Source organism: Dama dama, chromosome 6 (genome assembly GCF_033118175.1).
Source record: "Dama dama isolate Ldn47 chromosome 6, ASM3311817v1, whole genome shotgun sequence".
Lineage (NCBI taxonomy): Eukaryota > Metazoa > Chordata > Mammalia > Artiodactyla > Cervidae > Dama > Dama dama.
The window spans coordinates 25,525,837-25,548,168 of NC_083686.1; the positions used below are offsets into that span (position 1 = coordinate 25,525,837).

At 42.4% G+C, this 22,332-nt stretch overlaps 1 protein-coding gene and 1 long non-coding RNA gene across 4 annotated transcripts in view; one reads left to right on the forward strand and one right to left on the reverse strand.

Moving 5' to 3' along the window:
* On the reverse strand, positions 1 to 14,198 carry LOC133058797 (uncharacterized). 2 transcript variants are annotated; one of them, XR_009693388.1, is made up of 4 exons: positions 14,072 to 14,198; positions 13,871 to 13,961; positions 5,768 to 5,883; positions 1 to 4,060 (listed from the first exon to the last, which is right to left on the reverse strand). It is a non-coding gene; the product is annotated as an uncharacterized LOC133058797 (long non-coding RNA). The 2 variants fall into 2 exon arrangements; XR_009693387.1 differs by having other exon boundaries at positions 13,871 to 14,091.
* NAAA (N-acylethanolamine acid amidase) overlaps positions 13,260 to 22,332 on the forward strand; it is a 21,137-nt gene continuing 12,064 nt past the window's right edge. Inside the window, exons 1-4 of one of the 2 annotated variants that reach the window (XR_009693379.1) lie at positions 13,260 to 13,547; positions 14,113 to 14,277; positions 17,175 to 17,301; positions 21,023 to 21,113. Coding sequence is in view for 1 of the 2 variants with exons in the window: in XM_061145769.1 (XP_061001752.1) it covers positions 13,342 to 13,547; positions 14,113 to 14,277; positions 17,175 to 17,301; positions 21,023 to 21,113 (589 nt within the window). In the remaining variant the exon portion in view is untranslated. The remainder of the gene's footprint in view (positions 13,548 to 14,112; positions 14,278 to 17,174; positions 17,302 to 21,022; positions 21,114 to 22,332) is intronic. The other variant, XM_061145769.1, reaches the window with a different exon arrangement.

Genomic DNA, 22,332 nt, shown 5'->3' on the forward strand with positions numbered 1-22,332 from the left:
GAATGTTTCAGGCCTGAAGCTGCTCTTTCCTCTTTGCATTTTTCAGCTGTCTCCCTGTGTATGTGTCTAGCCCCAGAAAGAAGTAAATAAAACTCAAAACAGCCTCGGGTCTGTAGCTTTACTCTTTGAATTGTGATGATGCTGGGTACTTTCATCCTTCCCCTAGACTTTTCCACCCCTCTGAGCTGCTGAGAGGCCAGAGTCCATTCTGTAGTCTCCCCTCTGTTCTACTACTCTTAACTGAAGCTTGTATGGCAGCTAAATTTCTGGCTTTAAAAGTTATAGCTTTAACTTTTATTTCTTTAATCCCATAGTATCAATTCAGTTCCATCGTGTCCAACTCTTTGCAACCCCATGGACTGCAGCACGCCAGGCTTCCCTGTCCATCCCCAACTCCTGGAGCTTGCTCAAATTCCTGTCCATCAAGTCGGTGATACCATCCAACCATCTCATCCTCTGTCATCCCCTTCTCCTGCCTTCAATCTTTCCCAGCATCAGGGTCGTTTCCAATTAGTCAGTTTTTTGCATCAGGTGGCCAAAGTTGGAGCTTCCGCATCAGTCCTCCCAATGAATATTCAGGACTGATTTCCTTTAGAATTGGTTTGATCTCCTTGCTGTCCAATGGACTCTTACAGCATATAATTCCTTTTATTATTTTATAAGTCTTCTATTGAGAATATTTTCTGCTTATTTTAAGTTTGGAGCTCAGATCCTCACAAGATTGGATGCTGTCAACAAGGGTAGAGTGACCTTCAAGGTGACTTCTTGAAGAAGTCACCAGGGCTTGAACTTTAGCTCTTGAGTCTCAAATTTTTGTCAACAGTGAGAATGGGGCCATTTCAGAGATGAACACTCAACCGTCCAAACTCATAAAGTATAAATCTAGAATACTGATACATGTATGTGATCTTAGCAAGTTCTACTAGAAAATAGGCTCCACAGAAGGCAGCGAGTGTTCTGTGCTAGTTCAGCGCCCAATAAGTAGAAGTGCACAACAAATACTCGAGTACCTCATAAAACCCCCTATCTGTCAGTCTTCTCTCCGTAAATAAAATACCACCTACCTCATTGATTGTTTTGAGAGTTTTGAGAATTTAGCACTTAGCATGGTATTTGCCACCAACAAAGCATTCAGTAAATTTCTCATCAAAGATTAGATACCTGTTAAGTTTTTTTGTTTTAGTTTTGGGTTTTTTGCTTAATTCACTTGAAACAATAGTTGAAGTTGCTATAAATATTTGCTTTACCCCTTATCCATTTAGGGGGAACTAGTTTGAAACATAAAAATGTATCTTGGGGGAGTTACCTGGCAGTCCAGTGGTTGAGACTTTGTGGTCTCACTGCCAGCGCCCCGGGTTCAGTCCCTGTTCGGGGAACTAAGATCCTACAAGCCACATAGTGTGGCCAAAACAATTTTTTTTAATGTATATTGAATGCTCACTGTGGGCCAAGCACATGCTAGAAGCTGTGTGGGTTACAAACACAATATTCCTGCCATGTAGAAACTTTTAATCCTTTGAAGGAAATAGACTTAGAAAGTGACTATATAGAAAAGGCACATCACAGGGCTAGGGACAGCCTAGGGAAGAACAGTTAAACTGGCAGAAAGGTAGAATGCCTGATCGCTAATACACTGATACTTAGGAACAGAACAGCAGTAGGAGACGAACTCCCAAATCATTAAAGTTTAGGGTTCAGAAGTTGGTATAATTTTTTGAAGATTTTGATTAATATAAATTTTGTTGTCATGATCTCATATCCTAATTTTTTGAAAATGTGTAATCTGTATCGTGTTACACGGCAACTTAGTGTTGACCACAGTGTTCAATCAGTCGGAATGTTCTGTTCTTCACCCTCTTCCAACAACACAAGACTCTCCACTTGGACTTCATCAAATGGTCAATACCGAAATCAGATTGATTATATTCTTTGCAGCCAAAGATGGAGAAGCTCTATACAGTCAGCAAAAACAAGATGGGGAGCTGACTGTGGCTCAGATCATGAACTCCTTATTCAGACTTAAATTGAAAAAAACAGGGAAAACCACTGAACCATTCAGGTATGACCTAAATCAAATCCCTAACGATTATACAGTGGAAGTGACAAATAGATTCAAGAGATTAGATCTGATAGAGTGCCTGAAGAATTATGGATGGAAGTTCATGACATTGTACAGGAGACAGGGAGCAAGACCATCCCCAAGAAAAAGCAATGCAAAAAGACAAAATGGTTATCTGAGGAGTCCTTACAAGTAGCTGTGAAAAGATGAGAAGCAAAAGGCAAAGGAGAAAAGGAAAGATACACCCATTTGAATGCAGAGTTCCAAAGAATGGCAAGGAGAGATAAGAAAGCCTTCCTCGGTGATCGATACAAAGAAATAGAGGAAAACAACAGAATGCGAAAGACTAGAGATCTCCTCAAGAAAATTAGAGATACCAAGGGAACATTTCATGCAAAGATGGGCACAATAAAGGACAGAAATGGTATGGACCTAACAGAAACACGATATTAAGAAGAGGTGGCAAGAATACACAGAACTATACAGAAAAGATCTTCATGACACGGATAACCACGATGGAGTGACCACTCACCTAGAACCAGACATCTTGGAATATGAAGTCAAGTGGGCCTTAGGAAGCATCACTACGAACAAAGCTAGTGGAGGTAATGGAATTCCAGTTGAGCTATTTCAAATCCTGAAAGATGATGCTGTGAAAGTGCTGCACTCACTATGCCAGCAAATTTGGAAAACTCAGCAGTGGCCCCTGGAAAAGGTCAGTTTTCATTCCAGTCCCAAAGAATGGCAATGCCAAAGAATGCTCAAACTACCGCACAACTACACTCATCTCACACGCTAGCAAAGTAATGCTCAAAATTCTCCAAGCCAGGTTTCAACAGTACCTGAACCGTGAACTTCCAGATGTTTAAGCTAGATTTAGAAAAGGCAGAAGAACCAGAGATCAAATTGTCAACATGTGCTGAATCATCGAAAAAGCAAGAGAGTGGCAGAAAAACATCTGCTTTATTGACTATGCCAAAGCCGTTGACTGTGTGGATCACAAGAAACTGTGGAAAATTCTGAAAGAGATGGGAATGCCAGATCACCTGACCTGCCTCCTGAGAAACCTGTATGCATGTCAAGAAGCAACAGTTAGAACTGGACATGGAACAACAGATGGTTCTAAATCAGGAAAGGAATACGTCAAGGCTGTATATTGTCACCCTACTTATTTAACTTATATGCAGAGTACATCATGAAAAATACCAGGCTGGAAGAAGCACAAGCTGGAATCAAGATTGCTGGGAGAAATATCAATAACCTCAGATGTGCAGATGATACCACACTTATGGCAGAAAGCGAAGAGGAATTGAAAAGCCTCTTGATGAAAGTGAGAGGAGAGTGAAAAAGCTGGCTTAAAACTCAACATTCAGAAAACTAAGATAATGGCATCTGGTCCCATCATTTCATGACAAATAGATGGGGAAACAGTGGCTGACTTTATTTGGGGGGGATCCAAAATCACTGCAGATGGTGACTGCAGCCATGAAATTAAAAGACGCTTACTCCTTGGAAGGAAAGTTATGACCAACCTAGACAGCATATTAAAAAGCAGAGACATTACTTTGCCAACAAAGGTCTGTCTAGTCAAAGCTATGGTTTTTCCAGTGGTCATGTATGGATGTGAGAGTTGGACTATAAAGAAAGCTGGAAAAAAAAAAGTTGAGCGTTGAAGAATTGATGCTTTTGAACTGTGGTGTTGGAGAAGACTCTTGAGAGTTCCTTGGACTGCGAGGAGATCCAACCAGTCCATCCTAAAGGAATTCGGTCGTGAATATTCATTTGAAGGAATGAAGCTGAAGCTGAAGCACCAATACTTTGCCCACCTGATGTGAAGAACCAACTCATTGGGAAAGACCCTGATGCTGGGAAAGATTGAGGGCAGGAGGAGAAGGGGATGACAGAGGATGATGGTTGAATGGCATCACAGGCTCAATGGACGTGAGTTTGACAAACTCCAGGAGATGATGAAGGACAGGGAGGCCTGGCATGCTTCAGTCCCTAGGGTCACAAAGAGACACGACTAAGTAACTGAACAACAACAACAAGCTCAGTGAATTTACACAAATGGAATACATCCCTGGATATCAGCACCCAGATCAAGAAACAATATTACCAATATCTAGGAAGCCCAGTTTTTGAGTGGAGAACTCAAGAAATGGTGCACCATCAAAGTCCTTAATGGCACAAGAGTAGTGTGGAGAAATATGGGCATCTAGGATACCGACTCAAAGGGAGATTCTCCAGAGTCTGATTTTGAATGCAAAGAAGCTTATGCAATATGTTAATGAATTTGCTTCACTTTTTCAAACATGTAGGTATTTGCTGTTTAAATGTCTGTGCCAAGACTTAGAACTCTTCCAACACATACACATTTTTATCTAATAAGAAAGCATCATGTTGTAGTTTAAATGTTAGCAAGTTCCTCTTTAAGATATATAAAATAATGCTGGTTCTTACAACTTACAATTTTCTAAGTGTCATATACATATGAAAATAGTGTGGGGACTTCCTGGGAGTCCAGTGGCTGAGTCTCCACACTCTCAATGCAGAGGGCCCCAGTTCCATCCCTGGTCAGGGAAATCAACCCCATATGCCATAACTTAAAGATCCTACATGCCATAATCAAGACCTGGCACAGCAAATAAATAAATACACAGATTTTTTTTTTAATAAAATTTTTTGTTGTTGTTGTCTGGGGACACCCTGCGGTCCAGAGATTGAGACTGAGGTCAGAGATAGGTGGCCACCTAGGCTGGACACCTGGTGTTGGTCAAGTGGAGTAAAATTCAAACTTTGTTCTCTCACCCAGACACTCCAGGGACAAAGCTAGTGGCAAAAGCTGAGCTCTGCTGGAGTAGAGAGATAAAGGGCCGGCCCACTCCTGAGGTCAAGGAAGACTTCCCCTTCTGCACTTTCACAGGAAGGTTTCTGGGGGTCAGAAAAGGAGGGGGCCCCACCCCATAATAAGTCTGGACATGCACCCACCAGGCTCTAGGGTGGGATCCATCTTAGCAAAAAGTTGCACATGCATCTTGGGGAGGATCCTAGGACCAGTCAGGTGTGGAGAAAGAAAGAAATTAATTGGCCATATGTAAACAAAGTAAGAGTTGGACTATAAAGAAAGCTGAGCACTGAAAAATTGATGCTTTTGAACTGTGGTGTTGGAGAAGACTCTTGAGAGTCCCTTGGACTGCAAGGAGATCCAACCAATCCATCCTAAAGGAGATCAGTCCTGGGTGTTCATTGGAAGGACAGGTTAAAGCTGAAACTCCAATACTTTGGCCACCTGATGTGAAGAGCTGACTCATTTGAAAAGACCCTGATGCTGGGAAAGATTGAGGGCAGGAGGAGAAGGGGACAACAGAGGATGAGATGGTTGGATGGCATCACCAACTCAATGGACATGGGTTTGGGTGGACTCTGGGAGTTGGTGATGGACAGGGAGGCCTGGCGTGCTGCGGTTCATGGGGTCACAAAGAGTCGGACACGACTGAGCAACTGAACTGAACTAAACTGACTGAAACAAAGACCCAGAAGGACTGTCCTATAAAAGTGATGTAAACCAGCTCTTTACTGTACTCCTCACTCCAGACCACCACACTCCTCTCCAGGTGTGTATCTCTGCCTTTCCTCTGACATAAATAAATAGTTTCTCTGTGTGGTCCCCCATACATCGTACTGTGTCTCTAGTAATAAACTTTGTACCTGTTTTGCAGTTTTTGCCTCCTTGAAACATTCTTGGTATCAGACCAGGTAAGAATCAGGGAACTTCACTTCTAGCCTCTGGCCCCTGGTGGACTGGTGGAAAATCCGCTTAATCCCTGGAAAGGGAAATAAGATCCTACTTCAAGACTATTGTCTCTCTGAGAAAGAGACTCTGCTTTCCAATATGTGGGTGCAGGGCATGGGCTCGATCCTTGGTCAGGGAACTGAGGTTCCACTTGCCATGGAATGTGACCAAAAAAAAAAAAAAAAGTAAACAGTGTGGTTCAAATATAGCTGGTTGGATTTTCTTTTTCTCTACATATTAGGTATGTATGTGTGCATGCATGCATGCTCAGTCATATCAGACTCTTGGTGACCCCATGGACTGTAGCCTGCTAGGTTCCTCTGTCCATGACATTTCCCAGGCAAGAATACTAGAGTGGGTTGCCATTTCCTTTTCCAGGGGATCTTCTTGACCCAGGGATTGATCCCGCATCTCCTGGGTCTCTTACATTGTAGGCAGATTATTTACCACTGAACTTCCACATAGGATTTATCTTTATATATATCTTACATATCCTATCTAAATGAGGAGATTTATTATCATAATTGTCTTAGGCGATTATGGAGGCTGAAAAATCCTGTGATCTGCTGTCTGCAAGAAGGAGAACTGGGGAAGCTGGTGGTGTAATTCAGTTCAAGTCTGAAGTCCTGAGAATCAGGAGTGCCAATGGTCTCTCCCCACCCCTCCCCCTCTTTTTAGTATAAAACACCTCTAGTTCAATTCTTATAGCAAGATCCAGTTTTGGTGTACCTAGTAGTCTTGTTATTTAGATACTAAGATCAGATCCAGGAGTGCTTTAAGAGGGCATTTGGCCAACAAGGAGTAAAGAAAAATTAAGACAACATGGGAACCTAACTCTAGAAAGTGTTACAAAAGGGGAAGCATAAAAGAATTACATGGAAACTAAAAATGTGATATTTCACAACTTCTTAGTTTAAGGATACTTGAATCTTCCTCTTTTTAAAAATTTTAGAAACATTTTACCATTTTAACTATAATATTTTTAAACATATAGAAAATAATGAAACATGTCCATCTTGCAAATTATTCAATATTAATTTTTACCATATATTTTTGTTTTAAAGAAATAGAATGTTAAGAGTATAGCTAAAGCCCCATTCAATTTTCTCCCTTTCTCAGGGATAACCACTATTTTGCAGCTGATGCCTATTATTTGTTTAAGTATTTTTTCTTTTACTACATTTGTGCATATGTGTGTATTGATAGGGCTTCCATGGTGGTTCAGATGGTAAAGAATCTGCCTGCAACGTGGGAGACTCAGGTTCGATCCATAAGTCAGAAAGATACCCTGGAGAAGGGAATGGCAACCCACTCTAGTATTCCTACCTGGAGAATTCCATGGACAGTGGAACCTGGAAAGTTCATCAGGTCACAGAGAGTCAGACACGACTGAGTGACTAACACACACACATGAATTGATATATATGTGTATATGTAATAAAAGTATCATTTAGTCTCTTAAAATTTTACATAAATACTATCACTGTATATATATTTTTGCTGACTATGTAACTTAACATTAAATTCTGGATAAATGAAGATTCTATCATTTTAACTGATGCACTAGTTTTCCATTATTTACCCATAAGTCCAAAATTTTATCATTACCCTACTGAAGAGCATTTAGTTTTTTCTCACCTTTTCACTGTTAAAAATCCTGCCCCAATTAGTGTTTTTGTACATGTCTCCCTGGCATATGACTTAAAAAAAATTTTTTTTTATCCAAAGCTTACATACAAGCCTAGAAAGGGAATTCCTCCTGTATTATGGAGCTCATGAGTCTTCCGCTTTTTTTTTTCCCGTGAGTTTTCAACTTTACTAGGCAATGCTGAGTTGTACATTCCTAGCAAGAACTCATATGCATTTCTATTTTAGCACATCCATGTCAACACTTGATGTTATTAGACTCTAAAATTTTAGATAATCTGCTGCTGATAAAAGCATATTGTTATTTGCAATCCAGTGATTACTAGTAAAGCTGTGATTGCTTCATGTGGATTTTGTCATTTGATTTTCCTCTTTCTGCAGCCCTTTATTTTTGTTTTTTCTTATTGATCTTTATATATTCTGGATACCAATTCTTTGTCAATTACTTATGTTGCAAGTAACTCTACAGATAGGAAATGCCATCTCAGTGATAAACTAAGTTTCCTATATACTTTGGATATGGGAATTAAAAAAAGTCCTGGATTCTTTTTTTTTTTAAGCACACTACTTTTTAAAGCAGTTTTAGGTTCACAGCAAAACTGAGCAAAATATACAGAGCTCCCAATACTTCTGCTTTCCCCCACCCCCGCCCCACCCATAGCTTCCGCCATTATAAACACCCTCCACCAGAGTGATGAATTCGTTACAACTGATGTTCCCACACTGACACATTATCACAAGTACCTTGCTTATATAAGGGTTCACTCTTGATGTGTACACTCCCTGGGTTTGGACAAATGTATGACATGTATCCACTATTATAATATCATACAGGGTAGTTTCATCACCCTATAAATCATCTCTGTTCTGCTATTCATCTCTCTCTTCCCCCTAACCCTTGTTAATCCCTGATCTTTTCACTAACTTTGCCTTTTCCAGAATATCCTAGAATTGGAATTTTAATGGTATGTAGCTTTTTCAGATTAGCTTCTTTCACCTGGTACTATACATTACATTTCCTCCATTTTTTTTTACAGTTCTCTAAAAGTGAAGAGTGAAGTGAAGTCGCTCAGTCGTGTCCAACTCTTTGCGACCCCGTAGACGGTAGCCTACCAGGCTCCTCCGTCCATGGGATTCTCCAGGCAAGAATACTGGAGTGGGTTACCATTTCCTTCTCCAGGGGATCTTCCCAACCCAGGGATGGAACCCGGATCTCCCACATTGGAGGCAGACGCTTTAACCTCTGAGCCACCAGGGAAGCCCTAGTTCTCCAGTTCATCACTTTTTAGTGGTAAGCAATGTTTCATTGTTTGAATGTACTACAGTTTATCCAATCACCTATTGAAGAACATCCTGATTACTTACAAGTTCTGGCAGTTATGATTAAAGCTGAGATTAATAGCCATTTGCATTTTTTTATGGACCTAAGTTTTCCACTCCTTGGGTAAATATCAAAGAGAGTGATTGCTGGATTATATGGTAAGAATATGTTTAGTTTTGTAAGAAATCATCAAACTATCTTCCTTCTAGCTTCCACTTACCCAGTTCCAAAGCCACACCCACAGTTTTAGGTATTCAATATCACTCCACTTGCATGACCCAGATCTGTGTTAGTTATCTACTGGTGTGTAACAAATTACCACAAAACTTAGTGACTTAAAGCAATGAACATCATTTCACGGTTTCTGTGGGTCAGGAATTTGGGGTGGCGTATCTGGGGCTTCCCAGGCGGCTCTAGTGGTAAAGAAGGCAGGAGACATGAAAGACTCGGGTTCAGTCCCTGGGTCAGGAAGACCCCTGGAGCAGGAAATGGCAACTCACTCCATATTCTCGCCTGAAAAATTACATGGACAGACGAGCCTGGCAGGCTACAGTCCATGGGGTTGCAAAGAATCAGTCACAACTGAGCACATGGAGCAGGTATATAACCTATGGTCTCTCTCTCTCTCTCTCTCTCTCTCTCTCTCTCTCAATGGGGCTAGAGGATCCACTCCCCAAATGACTTAGTCATACAGCTGTTAGCAAGAAGTCTCAGTTCCTCGTTGGCTCTTGGTAGAAGGTCTCAGTTCCTTAGATTAGGGACTTTTTCATGAGATTTCTTTAGTGTCCTCAGAACATGACAACTGGCTTCTTTCAGAGTGAGCAATCCAAGAGACAGTGCAAGGAATTAAAAATGTCTTGTGACCCAGTTTAGGAAGTCAGACACCATGATTTCTTTGGCTCTATTCTATATGTGAGAAGCAAGTCACTAAATATAACCCACAATCAAGAGGAAGGGAACTAAGCTCCACCATTGGAACAGAGGAGTACTGAAGAACACGTAGATCTAGTTTAAGACTGCTACACTGCTTGTCAGCTGAACAAAATGAGATGCCAGCTACAAAAGCATTATATCCCGTGTTTCCTATGTATCATCTATTTTCTTGAATTCTCCACAGAAGTAATTTTTAAACTGTAGATTCTGGCATAGATAAGCCATGAAATGAGCATATAATATCTGAAATCTGCAGAGCAGAGAAGCAACAGAAAACAGAGGGCTGATAGTTTTTTAATTCCAGATATCCCTTTTTTAATCTTTGTTTTTAACTGTCCCATAAACCTATGTGTAACTGTTTAATACAAGAGGAATAGATTATATGAAATTGTTTAATTGTAAATAATACCTATTTTACCACACTATAGATCTGTTCATTCAATACATTTATGGTTGTTTTAAAATTTTGTATTTGTTTTTAACTTTTTTTTAATATCACTCCTGAAGTGACAGGAAATCACTTTTTTTTTTTTTTTTTTTTAATGCAAGTGCATTTCTTTGAACCCAGCTACCTGCTGGCTCCCTTGATCTTTCTCTCAATGCACCTTTGGCTAAAACTGGCAACTGCTGTTACTCAGGCTTTGTAAATGAGCAAATTAACATCTGGGTCTTGACTTAAATTGTATAGAAAGACCAGGAAGAAACAGGAACAGAGGCTTGAAACTTCAGCCCAGTGACACAGAAGCCATAAAAATGGAGGAAATCAGTGAATATATGACATAAAATGAACCTACCTACCAAACAGAAATAGAGAACAGATATGTGGTCACCAAGGGGGGCAGGGGGAGGAATGGATCAGGGGGTTGTGGTTAGCAGAGGCAAAGTGCTATTTTCTATAGAATGGATAAACAGCAAGGTCCTACTGTTTAGCACAGGGAGCTATATTCAATATCCTGTGATAAACCATCATGGAAAAGAATATGTACAATGGAGTCACTTTGGGGTATAGCAGAAATTAACACAGCACTATAAAAATCAGGAGTAGTGATGGTGTACTCTAGTTGGGAGAAGGGTGGCTGAAAAAAAGCAAACCTTACTGAAAAAAACAAACTTTCCAATTCTCCCTACACACTTCACAAACAGTGCTAACCATTAAGTCATGTTTCTGTCTTATTAAGTCTGGTGATTTTTCCTAGACTAACATGTTTTGTCTCCCTTACTGGGAACACAAAAAGGTAAAGATGCTTCAAGTCACTGATTATGAGGTGGAAGTTGGATTCTAACAGCCTGGCTTTGAGGCTAGTTCACCAGCGATGAGACCTCAGGCAAATTACAAAAACATTTCTTATCAGGAAAAAGGGGGTGGGTCAGTAGAACCTATCTTCTGGCTTGTTTTTTTCCCCCCCATTTATTTTTTAACTGAAGGGTAATTGCTTTCCTAAAAGATGATGCTATTAAAGTGCTGCACTCAATATGCCAGCAAATTTGGAAAACTCAGCAGTGGCCACAGGACTGGAAAAGGTCAGTTTTCATTCCAATCCCTAAGAAAGGCAATCCCAAAGAATGCTCAAACTACTGCACAATTGCACTCATCTCACACGCTAGTAAAGTAGTGCTCAAAATTCTCCAACTCAGGTTTCAACAGTACGTGAACCAAGAACTTCCAGATGTTCAAGCTGGATTTAGAAAAGGCAGGGGAACAAGAGATCAAATTGCCAACATCTGCTAGATCATCAAAAAAGCAAGAGAGTTCCAGAAAAACATCTATTTCTGCTTTATTGACTATGCCAAAGCCTTTGACTGTGTGGATCACAACAAACTGGAAAATTCTTAAAGAGATGGGAATGCCAAATCACCTGACCTGCCTCCTGAGAAATCTGTATGCAGGTCAAGAAGCAATGTTAGAACTAGACATGGAACAACAGACTGGTTCCAAGTTGGGAAAGGAGTACGTCAAGGCTTTATATTATCACCCTACTTATTTAACTTATATGCAAAGTACGTCATGAAAAATGCCAGGCTGGATGAAGCACAAGCTGGAATCAAGATTGCTGGGAGAAATATCAATAACCTCAGATATGCAGATGACACCACCCTTATGGCAGAAAGTGAAGAGGAACTGAAGAGCCTCTTGATGAAAGTGAAAGAAGGGAGTGAAAAAGCTGGCTTAAAACTCAACATTTAGAAAACTAAGATCATGACATCTGGTCCCATCATTTCATGACAAATAGATGGGGAAACAATGGAAACAGTGGCAGACTTTATTTTTCTGGGCTCCAAAATCACTGCAGATGGTGACTGCAGCCTTGAAATTAAAAGACCCTTACTCCTTAGAAGAAAAGCATGCCCAACCTAGACAGCATATTAAAAAGCAGAGACATTACTTTGCCAACAAAAGTCCGCCTCGTCAGAGCTATAGTTTTTCCAGTGGTCATGTATGGATGTGAGAGTTGGACTATAAAGAAGGCTGAGCGTTGAAGAATTGATGCTTTTGAACTGTGGTGTTGGAGAAGACTCCTGAGAGTGCCTTGGACTGCAAGGAGATCCAACCAGTCCATCCTAAAGGAGATCAGTCCTGGGTGTTCATTGGAAGGACTGATGCTGAAGTGAAACTCCTTTGGCACCTGATTCGAATAACTGACTCATTGGGAAAGACCCTGACGCTGGGAAAGATTGAAGGCAGGAGGAGAAGGGGATGACAGAGGATGAGATGGTTGGATGGCATCACCTACTCTATGGACATGAGTTTGAGCATACTCCGGGAGTTGGTGATGAACAGGGAAGCCTGGCGTGCTGCAGTCACCAGATCGCAAAAAGTCGGACACGGCTGAGCTACTGAACTGAGCTGAATTGCTTTACAATGCTGTGGTGGCCTCTGCCGTACATCAACGTCAGTCAGTCATAACTCTGTGTATCCCATCCGTCTTGAACGTCCCTCTGCCTCTGTCACCACCCACCCCCACCCCATTCCATCGCTTATAGATTGTGATACAGTGTTCTGGCTTGTTTTGATGGTTAGATGAGACAGAAAGGGCAAAAACACTTGGCACATAGATGTTAGCTAAGTTTTTAGCTTTCTAAAAGCAACTGAGAAGTGGGACTGTTGAACTGAATAAGCTCTCCATCCCCTTATAAAATCCATATAAACCTTTAAAGAATTTAAAAGCAAATAAGGTGGGGGTAGGACTCTTCCTACGCCAATAGGACTGTCCCGCTTCACTGCTGAAATCATTTTCTTAAATACCCTCTACGCCGCCGGTTACACGCTCTCTGCCCACCTGGGTGGGATGGGGCGGGGAGCGGCAGCGAGAAGCCGGCGGCCGCATTTAGCATCCCGGGACCGGGAACCCAGCCGCACACTTGGCCGGGGGCGGGGACGGGGGCGTGGTATGGAGGCATCGGGGCGGGAGCCCACAGGCTAGGCTAGAGAGGCGGCTCTGCTCGCAGTTCCGGGTCCCAGCGATCAGGCGGGCCGAGCGGCGCGCAGGCTCCCTCTCCAGCCCCCAGGCTCCGCCTCCTCCTCCTGCCCCAGAGCGCCTCCGGGGCTCAGCGGCTGGCCGCAGGGTCCCAACTGTGGCCGGCCGAGCAATGAGAGCCGCCGGCCAGAGTGCGCGCCCGGCGCTGGCGCTGCTGCTGCTGCTGCTGGCCGGAGCCGGGGTGTCGGCCGGCGCCGCGCCCCCTGCCCCGCCGCTCTTCAACGTGAGCCTGGACGCGGCCCCCCAGCTGCGCTGGCTGCCGGTGCTGCAGCATTACGACCGGGACTTCTTGCGCTCCGCCATGGCCCACATCATCGGGTGAGCGCGGGCGAGGGGGCGCGGGCGCGGGAGGGAGTGTGGCAAAGCCCGGACACGTGCTGCCCAAACACTCTCCAGTCCCCGGGCATCTGGACTGGCACTGGCCACTGCTCCGGGCCGGCCGCGTCGGGGTTGGGGGTGACCCGGCGCAGCTGGTTTGACTTTCAAGTCCGGTGTCACCAATGGCACGCCCGTCCGCCGGCCGTTCTGGATCAAGGTGGCGAGCGGTTTGTCACCCGGGCCGTCGCCCCGGCTGCTCAGCTACAGAGTAGGGAACGCACCCCCACGCACTCCTAGCAGGCCTCGAGGGACCCCAGACTCACCCCTTTGGGAACCACTCTCCGTCGCCCTCCTTCCCGCTCTTGAATGTTCTTTTCTCTCCTGGACTCCGCGTTCGGGTGATGCTGGCTGGACCTGCATTGTCAGCTCTCTGGTTAAGGGAGGCATCTAGAACTCACCCCGAGGACGAAAGCTTTAGGTTACCCCCTCTCCCCAGCACCCCAGTACACACGCATAGTACCGACCTCCGAGCAGATCAGACACCCTCGTGGTTTTCCCTTTCTAGAGATTATGTCCCCCAGTGGGCCCTCGCATTGATCAGAAAAGTTGTCCGGGAGCTGGAACTCTTCCTGCCGCAGCCCTTCACCGACGAGATACGCGGCATGTGCGACGCCCTGGACTTCAACCTGGTCGACTGCATTCTTCTCAACCTGGCCTACGAGTTCAGCGCGTGAGTGCGCAGCGCTAGCGCGGATTAACTTGGAATTTAGTGGGGATTTCGGCGACATTTGAGTGGGAGGAGATGTGTTTTCAGTGTAATAAAAAGAGAGTGGTGACCGGGCTCCCCAGAAGCCTGCAGTGCTTCCTCTTTTCTTCTCTGGATGAGTCTGAGCAGCAGATTATGAGCTTCAAGAAGAAAAGCACCTTCTCTGACCTCAACACTGAACTGTTATTCTTGGATCTGAAGCCCCCTTTTTTCCCTTCTCCAATCCGGGTAGCCTCCCACTTTCAAAACTCTGCTAACACGTAGTCTCCCAGGAAAGTTTTGAAATAATCCCCCACTTAAGTTAACCCAGTGACTGTCCAACCTTATCATCATGGCTACTGATTATAACTCCTCTTTCTCAGCCCATTTCTTCCCGGGGTGGGAGCACAGGCTACACTGTTCTGGCTAGTAGAGCTAGCCAGCGTTTGATACCTGCAGTGGGCATGATCGGCCGTGGTGCACATAGGGAATGGCAATGAGGAGTGTGTGGGTGATCCCAGGCAGAGTCGGGGGGAGCCTCAAGTCTGTGGGCCCAGTAACAGGTCTCGGAAGTAAGATTTGACTTGATTTCTGTCTTCAGGACTTACTGTTTTGCCAGACCAGCTTCATCTAGTAACATCTTTTAGATACTTATAACTTCTGCCTGCAAAAGATATTTAAAAAACCCATTTTTTCCCCCTTTGGCTAATGAAACTTTACTGCTTCTTGGCATCTCCTAGAATACCTAGGCAGGATAGGTTAAGAAGCACTGTAACTGCCATCCTCTTCAGGGAAATGTTTTAAGACACAGAGAGACACAAATATGTTAAAGTGCTTTTCAATTGACCCAAGTTAATTTTGTCATTCTTTGTCTCCTACCCCTATCTTTTTGCTATTCTGACATGTGACTTTCTCAATGAAAAAAAATCAGTTATTTTCATTTTCCTCTTCTTTTGCTGGAGTCACTGTGTTCAAACCAACTAAAGCAAAAATTCTAGTAAAAAGATTCTGACTTTTGGATTTGATGTTAAGGTATATACTGAATTGCCTGACAAGGAAAAGCATCTTGCAGTGCTAATGCAGATTCCACCAGCATTAACAAAGGAAATGTTTTGTCCTCATTTCTGGTATAAGATTTTTTGAATAAGATTAAGCAAAACTGTGGTTGTCGTTGTTCAGTCACTAAGTCATGACTCTGTGACCCCATGGACTGTAGCACGCCAGCTCCTTTGTCCTGCACTATCTCCTGGACTTTGCTCAGACTTAAGTAAGACTAGCTACCCTTTTGGAGAAGGAAATGGCAACCCACTCCAGTATTCTTGCCTAGAGAATCCTGTGGACAGAGGAGCCTGGTGGGCTGCTGTCTATGGGGTCGCACCGAGTCGGACACGACTGCAGTGACTTAGCAGCAGCAGCTACCCTTTATTGAGCCTAGTAGCTACGAGGCCCTGGAGATGGTGTTAACATTTTGTCATGTGGAAATCGAGACTCAAAGGGGACAATTTGCTGAAAGTCAGGTGCATGTTGAGTCATCGGAGCTGCTGGTAAAAGTACCTGTCCCCAGTGCACTGCGGCGCGTCTCCCAGAGCAGAGCCCGGCTCCCTAGATGTCGCCTGTGCTTGGGGGCCTCTCATGAAAAAACATTTGGCAGGACACAGAACTGTTGCCTCCCCAATTTTGAAAAATCACCTTTGACAGAACGTCTACAGACTTTATCTACTTCCGGTGTTCTGTCAGTTCCCTTCTTGACATGAACTCTTTGAAGATCAGAAACCTCCATGGCGGTGGTGGTGGTGGTTTCGTTGCTCAGTCGTGTCCGACTCTTTGCGACCCATGGACTGTAGCCCGCCAGGCTCTTCCATCCATGGGATTCTCTCGGCAAGAATACTGGAGTGAGTAGCCATCCCCTTCTCCAGGGGATCTTCCCAACCCGGGGATCAAACCTGCGTCTCTTTTGTCTCCTTCTTGGCACCACCACCAAGAAGGTGCCACCAGAAACCTTGGAAAAAATTAAGACCTGACCAAGCTTCCTTTTTTAAACAACAAAAAAGTAAAATTTGTTTTCTCTTAATTATAGAAGTACTATGTAATCATTATTGAAAATTAATAAAAGAATAAAGAAAATTAACCACAATCCTGTTACTCAGAAATGACCCTCCATCCTTCAGGATGTTTCCTCTCAGTTTGTGTGTGTATCTTTCCCCTGCCCTAGAATTGAACATAATATATTTAAATATTTTTTATGTAACATTACATATTCTCAGGGAATATGGACATTTAGACATCTTAACAAACCTCTTCCTCTTTTCCTCAAAATATATCTCTCTGGCTGGTAGTTCTTAAAAGATTCTTTTCTCTTGTTAGCTCTGTGCAGGGAGCCCTAAGAAGGACTGGAAAAGTGCCAAACTCCTAAGTTGGTCACCCCTTTCTCAAGAAGAGAAAGTGAAACAATTTGTGAGGCAGAATAGTTTGGTGCCATTGTACTCGTTCTGAGAAATTCGGAAGAGAGATGAGCTTCAACCAGCTTTGAATAGCATGTTAAATAGATACATACTTCCAAGCAGAGGAGCAGGCAAAGTTCAGTGATCTCGCTGAGCCCAGAATAGGTCCATTTCAGATTTAGATTTAGGATGAAATTCTCATTCAGTGTGTTTTCAGTGTCGTGTGTGCTGAGAGCGAAGGTCTAGTAACACTGAAGAAGCACTAGAGCTGTGTCCAGCTGTCTTTTTCATCTTGAATTATGAATCCATAGGATTACATAGCACATGTGTTCTTTATAAAAGGGGAAAAAAAAACCACTTTAAGGACTTATTTTTAAAATGAAAATCTCATTTCCTTTTTCTTGTTTTTGTTGTTCATGTTGAACTTTTCCCTTTTCCCAGATTCTGCACCAGTATTGTGGCTCAGGACTCCAAAGGCCACATTTACCATGGCCGGAATCTGGATTATCCGTTTGGAAGTCTTTTACGCAACTTGACTGTGGATGTACAGTTCATAAAGAGTGGGCAGGTATAGACCGTACAGTGTAAGATTCAGAAATCAGAGACTTGCTAACCAGTTGGCCATCACTTAGATGGTCTGCAGCTTAAGTGTGTTATCAATTTAAGATACAAAAAATATCAGCCTCCTGGAAAAACAAAACTATGGAGAGATTTACATCAAGTATGCCTGTAGAAATGAGAGTCATTTATTATTATTGAGCACCTGCTTACACAGCTCAATCACTTTTCCCTAGGGAAATCTCTATGGAGGTGTGATCAATCGTCTACTAGGTTTTTTTTTTGTTTTTTTTTTTTTGCTGGACCATTCAGCATGCAGAATCTCAGTTCCCTAACAGGGATGGAACCCGCACCCCCAGCACTGGAAGGCAGAATTTTAACCATTGGATGGCCAGGGAAGTCCCAATCGTCTACTTCTGATACTAAGTCAGCTCGTTGCTTTTCCATGTTCAGGCAGCTGCTAGAATAGGGAGGGGCTGGATAGCACAATGGCTAGGAACACCTACTTTGGGGATCTAACAGGGCTGGGTTTGAATCTTACTTCTGTCACTTCCTTTGTGAACTTGAGAAATTACTTATACCCATTTTGCAGATTACAGCTCAGAGAGGTTAATGGCTACTTTATGGAGATAATTATAAAGGTTAAATGAAGTGATCTATGCAAAGCACAAGGTAGATGCTGGATAAATAGTGGCCAAATAATAAATAGTTCTTTACAACTATAATTGACCCATACGACTCTCTTATTTTTCATATTTAAGAAATTATACTTAAATCTTTTTTTTCATCCTAGTTTCTTTAAAAGTACAACCAAATGTGTACTGTTCTCACATTTCTGTGTAAAAATCTAGGGATATAGTAGTAATCAGTGTTTGCTGAAATACCCGAAGCACATCATTGCCATGAAACAGAGCAGAGCATCCAAAAGTCAGACCTTGGCTTTGCGGGAGAACGTTGTTTAAGGATTTTATTTCATTTGTTCTTTGCATTTAGAGGTTGAGTCACAAATACTAGAAACTCATTTATTAAAAACTCATTTGCTTTTACAAACAAAAATTGTCATAAACATTCAAACAGTACAGAAATTTAAGGTGGAAGTTTCTCCTTTTCCCAATTTCATTCCTTCACTTCAGCACTATTACCAGTTTGATTTGTAGCTGAAGGTTTACTTCAAAAATGGTTTTAAGTGGTAGCAATGACAGAATATCCATGAAAATAAATTCTGAAAGGACATCTGCCAAAATGTTAGTAATTATTACTGAATGAGGGGACACTAATTATTTTCGTTTACTACTTTATGCTTTTCTCCATTATTCTACAGTAAGAAAAAATTCTTAAAAATTGACATAAATGCAATAAAAATAATTTCAACCGCTCCCTCTAGACTCACCCTAACCAACAGTTGTTTAATTTGTTTCTGTTACTTCTAGAGCTCCCATGGCAAACAGTCTATTATCAGTTTGGCTTTTCTCAGTGCTCAGGCTATTATCATCAAATTTAACTGTTTACACTTGGGTATTGTCTTTCTGATGAGGGCTCATGACCAATAAATTGTTTTGCTAAATTAAGAACAGGTTATCTGGTTATCCTGGGACTTCCCTGGCGGTCTAGTGGCTAAGACTTCATGCTGCCAATGCAGGGGGCCAGGTTCCATCTCTGGTCAGGAAACTATATCCTGCATGCTGCAACTGAAAAAAAAAAAGATGACACTACTAAAGATCCTGCATGCTGCAACAAAGACCTGGCACAGCCAAATAAATAAATATAAAAAAATAAAAGAATAGGTTGTCTGCCCAATAACAAGTTATCCACTGAATAATTAAGCTCTTAAATCCCTTATGACTATATAGTGGAAGTGAGAAATAGGTTTAAGGGACTGGATCTGATAGACAGAGTGCCTGATGAACTATGGAGGGAGGTTCATGACATTGTACAGGAAGCAGGAATCAAGACCATCCCCAAGAAAAAGAAGTGTAAAAAAGCAAAATGGCTGTCTGAGGAGGCCTTACAAATAGCTGTGAAAAGAAGAGAAGTGAAAAGCAAAGGAAAAAAGGAAGGATATACCCATTTGAATGCAGAGTTCCAAAGAATAGCAAGGAGAGATAAGAAAGCCTTCCTCAGTGATCAATGCCAAGAAATAGAGGAAAACAATAGAATGGGAAAGACTAGAGATCTCTTCAAGAAAAGTAGAGATACCAAGGGAACATTTCATGCAAAGATAGGCTCAATAAAGGACAGAAATGGTATGGACCTAACAGAAGAAGAAGATATTAAGAAGAGGTGCCAAGAATACACAGAAGAACTGTACAAAAAAGATCTTCACGACCCAGATAATCACGATGGTGTGATCACTCACACTCACCTAGAGCCAGACATCCTGGAATGTGAAGTCAAGTGGGCCTTAGGAAGCATCACTAAGAACAAAGCTAGTGGAGGTGATGGAATTCCAGTTGAGCTATTTCAAATCCTGAAAGATGACGCTGTGAAAGTGCTGCACTCAATATGCCAGCAAATTTGGAAAACTCAGCAGTGGCCATGGGACTGGAAAAGGTCAGTTTTCATTCCAATCCTAAAGGAAGGCAATGCCAAAGAATGCTCAAACTACCGCACAATTGCACTCATCTCACACGCTAGTAAAGTAATGCTCAAAATTCTCCAAGCCAGGCTTCAGCAATACGTGAACTTCCAGATGTTCAAGCTGGTTTTAGAAAAGGCAGAGGAACCAGAGATCAAATTACCAACATCTGCTGGATCATCGAAAAAGCAAGAGAGTTCCAGAAAAACATCTATTTCTGCTTTATTGACTATGCCAAAGCCTTCAACTGTGTGGATCACAATCAACTGTGGAAAATTCTTCAAGAGATGGGAATACCAGACCACCTGACCTGCCTCTTGAGAAACGTGTATGCAGGTTAGGAAGCAACAGTTAGAACTGGACACGGAACAACAGATGGTTCTAAATTGGGAAAGGAGTACGTCAAGGCTGTATATTGTCATCCTACTTAATTAAACTTTAAATTTGATTATTAGTAAACAGTCTCACTTGTTTCCCTTTACTTTGTGGAGTTTATAAGAGCATGATATTAATTTCTTATAATTAAGTCAACACAAGTTTTTAAATGGAAGCCCATTTGCTACTTCTAGTATGGAGCTTCTTTTTTTTCTGTATGGAGCAGTTTGATGAAGCTTATTGACCCCTTCTTAATAATGTTTTATAAATACATAAAATGAAATGTACAACATTGTGAAGAAAACCAGTTATGTTGAAATACAGTTATTTCTAGATTATACTTTTCTTAATGCATTAGCTAGTAAAATTTAACAATGGGTCTAATAACTCCACCATAAATGCAGAATAGTGATAAGTATGAATGATATTTCAAGCTATGTATGTATGATGCCATTATGTATGTGAAATACCTACAATTTCTCCTGGTGATGACCATAGGCACTCTATAACTACATGAGTTCTTGCATTTATTCGTTACAGAGGGAGTAAAATTTCAGTTAGAAGTTAGTGAAAATAAAGATGTATCTTTTTTTTTTCCTCATCCAAGGTCACAGACCCACTAATTTCTGTCCCTAGGCCCTCAAAGTTAAATCTAGAAGGCTATTTCAGAGTATTAGGTTGGAACTTAAAAAAAGAAATCCATGAAATCTGGGGGCAAAACAGGTATTTCAAAGTACTTTTGGTTGGAGTAATGAGATGATGTCTTATCTCTTGATTTCAGATTGCCTACACAGGAACCACCTTTGTTGGCTATGTAGGATTATGGACGGGTCAGAGTCCACACAAGTTTACAGTTTCTGGTGACGAACGAGGTACTCACAACAAACTCCCAAGCATTTTCAGCTCTATCCCTGTTCAGTTTTATCCCAGTACGTCATTCACTCAGCCAACGGAGCACATGAAACACCTTCCATGCTCCGTACTTCCATTTTAGTGGGGGAAGGCGGGCAGTGTGCATGTGAGCAATGAACAGGATTTCAGCTACTGATAAGTGCTCCCAAGAAAGTAAAACAGGAAGATGTGGTAGAGAATGAAGTCGGGCATGGAGCAAGTACTGCAGGGATAGGGTCAGGGAAGGCTTGACTCATATGACCCAGGTCTACAGAAGCTGGGGAAGGAATCCCAGAAACAGAAGACTATAATGTGGCTACAGGATGGAGTAAGGGGGAATATATTAGAGATGGAGAAGGAGGCTGAAGCCAGGGGCAGGGTTGTGAGGAGGAGTTTGGGTTTTAAGCAAAATGGAAGCCCTAGGAAGATTCTAGGGCTTCCCTGGTAGCTCAGTTGGTAAATAATCCACCTGCAATGCAGGAGACCCTGGTTCAATCCCTGGTTGGGAAGATCCCCTGGAGAAGGGAAGGGCTACCCACTCCAGTAGTCCATGTGGTCTCAAAGAGTCAGACTCCACTGAGCGACTTTCATAGGAAGATTTTAGGCCAGGGTGAACAGATCTGTTTTGCTTTTACATTCTTAACTTTCATTTGGTTGCTCTATAGAGGCTAGATCGTGTTGGGTTAAGATGGAAACAAGACTGTCTGGAAACGGTTGCAGTCATCAGAGGATATAATGATGGCATTATACAAGCAACATCTGTAAAGCACTTTACCATTTTCTGTGCAAAATTTTCTCTAAGTTGTCTCATTAGACCCTCCCAGCAGTCCTGTTAGTTAGGCTGGGCTAATATTATTAACTGAATCTATTATGCAAAACAGGAAACTAAGGCTACAAGGTGAAAGGATAGCTAGTAGATGGGAGAGATGGTTCTCAATTTGATCTCCTGGGTCCTTGCCTCGTTGCTCTATTATACAGCCCACCGCCATGGCCCAAGGTTCAGGGGACACCACTCAGTTACCCAACATGTGGGAAACCTGGAGAAAACTCGGCTCTGTCCTTGGCCTCTGTCCTCAGGAATTTGCAGCTGAATAAAGGAGAAAGACATGTACCAGGAGTCTCTTTATTTCTGTTGATGTATTCTTACTTTTTTATATAAGCCTGACCAGGAAGATGCTGATTGAGGATGTATCCGTGTCC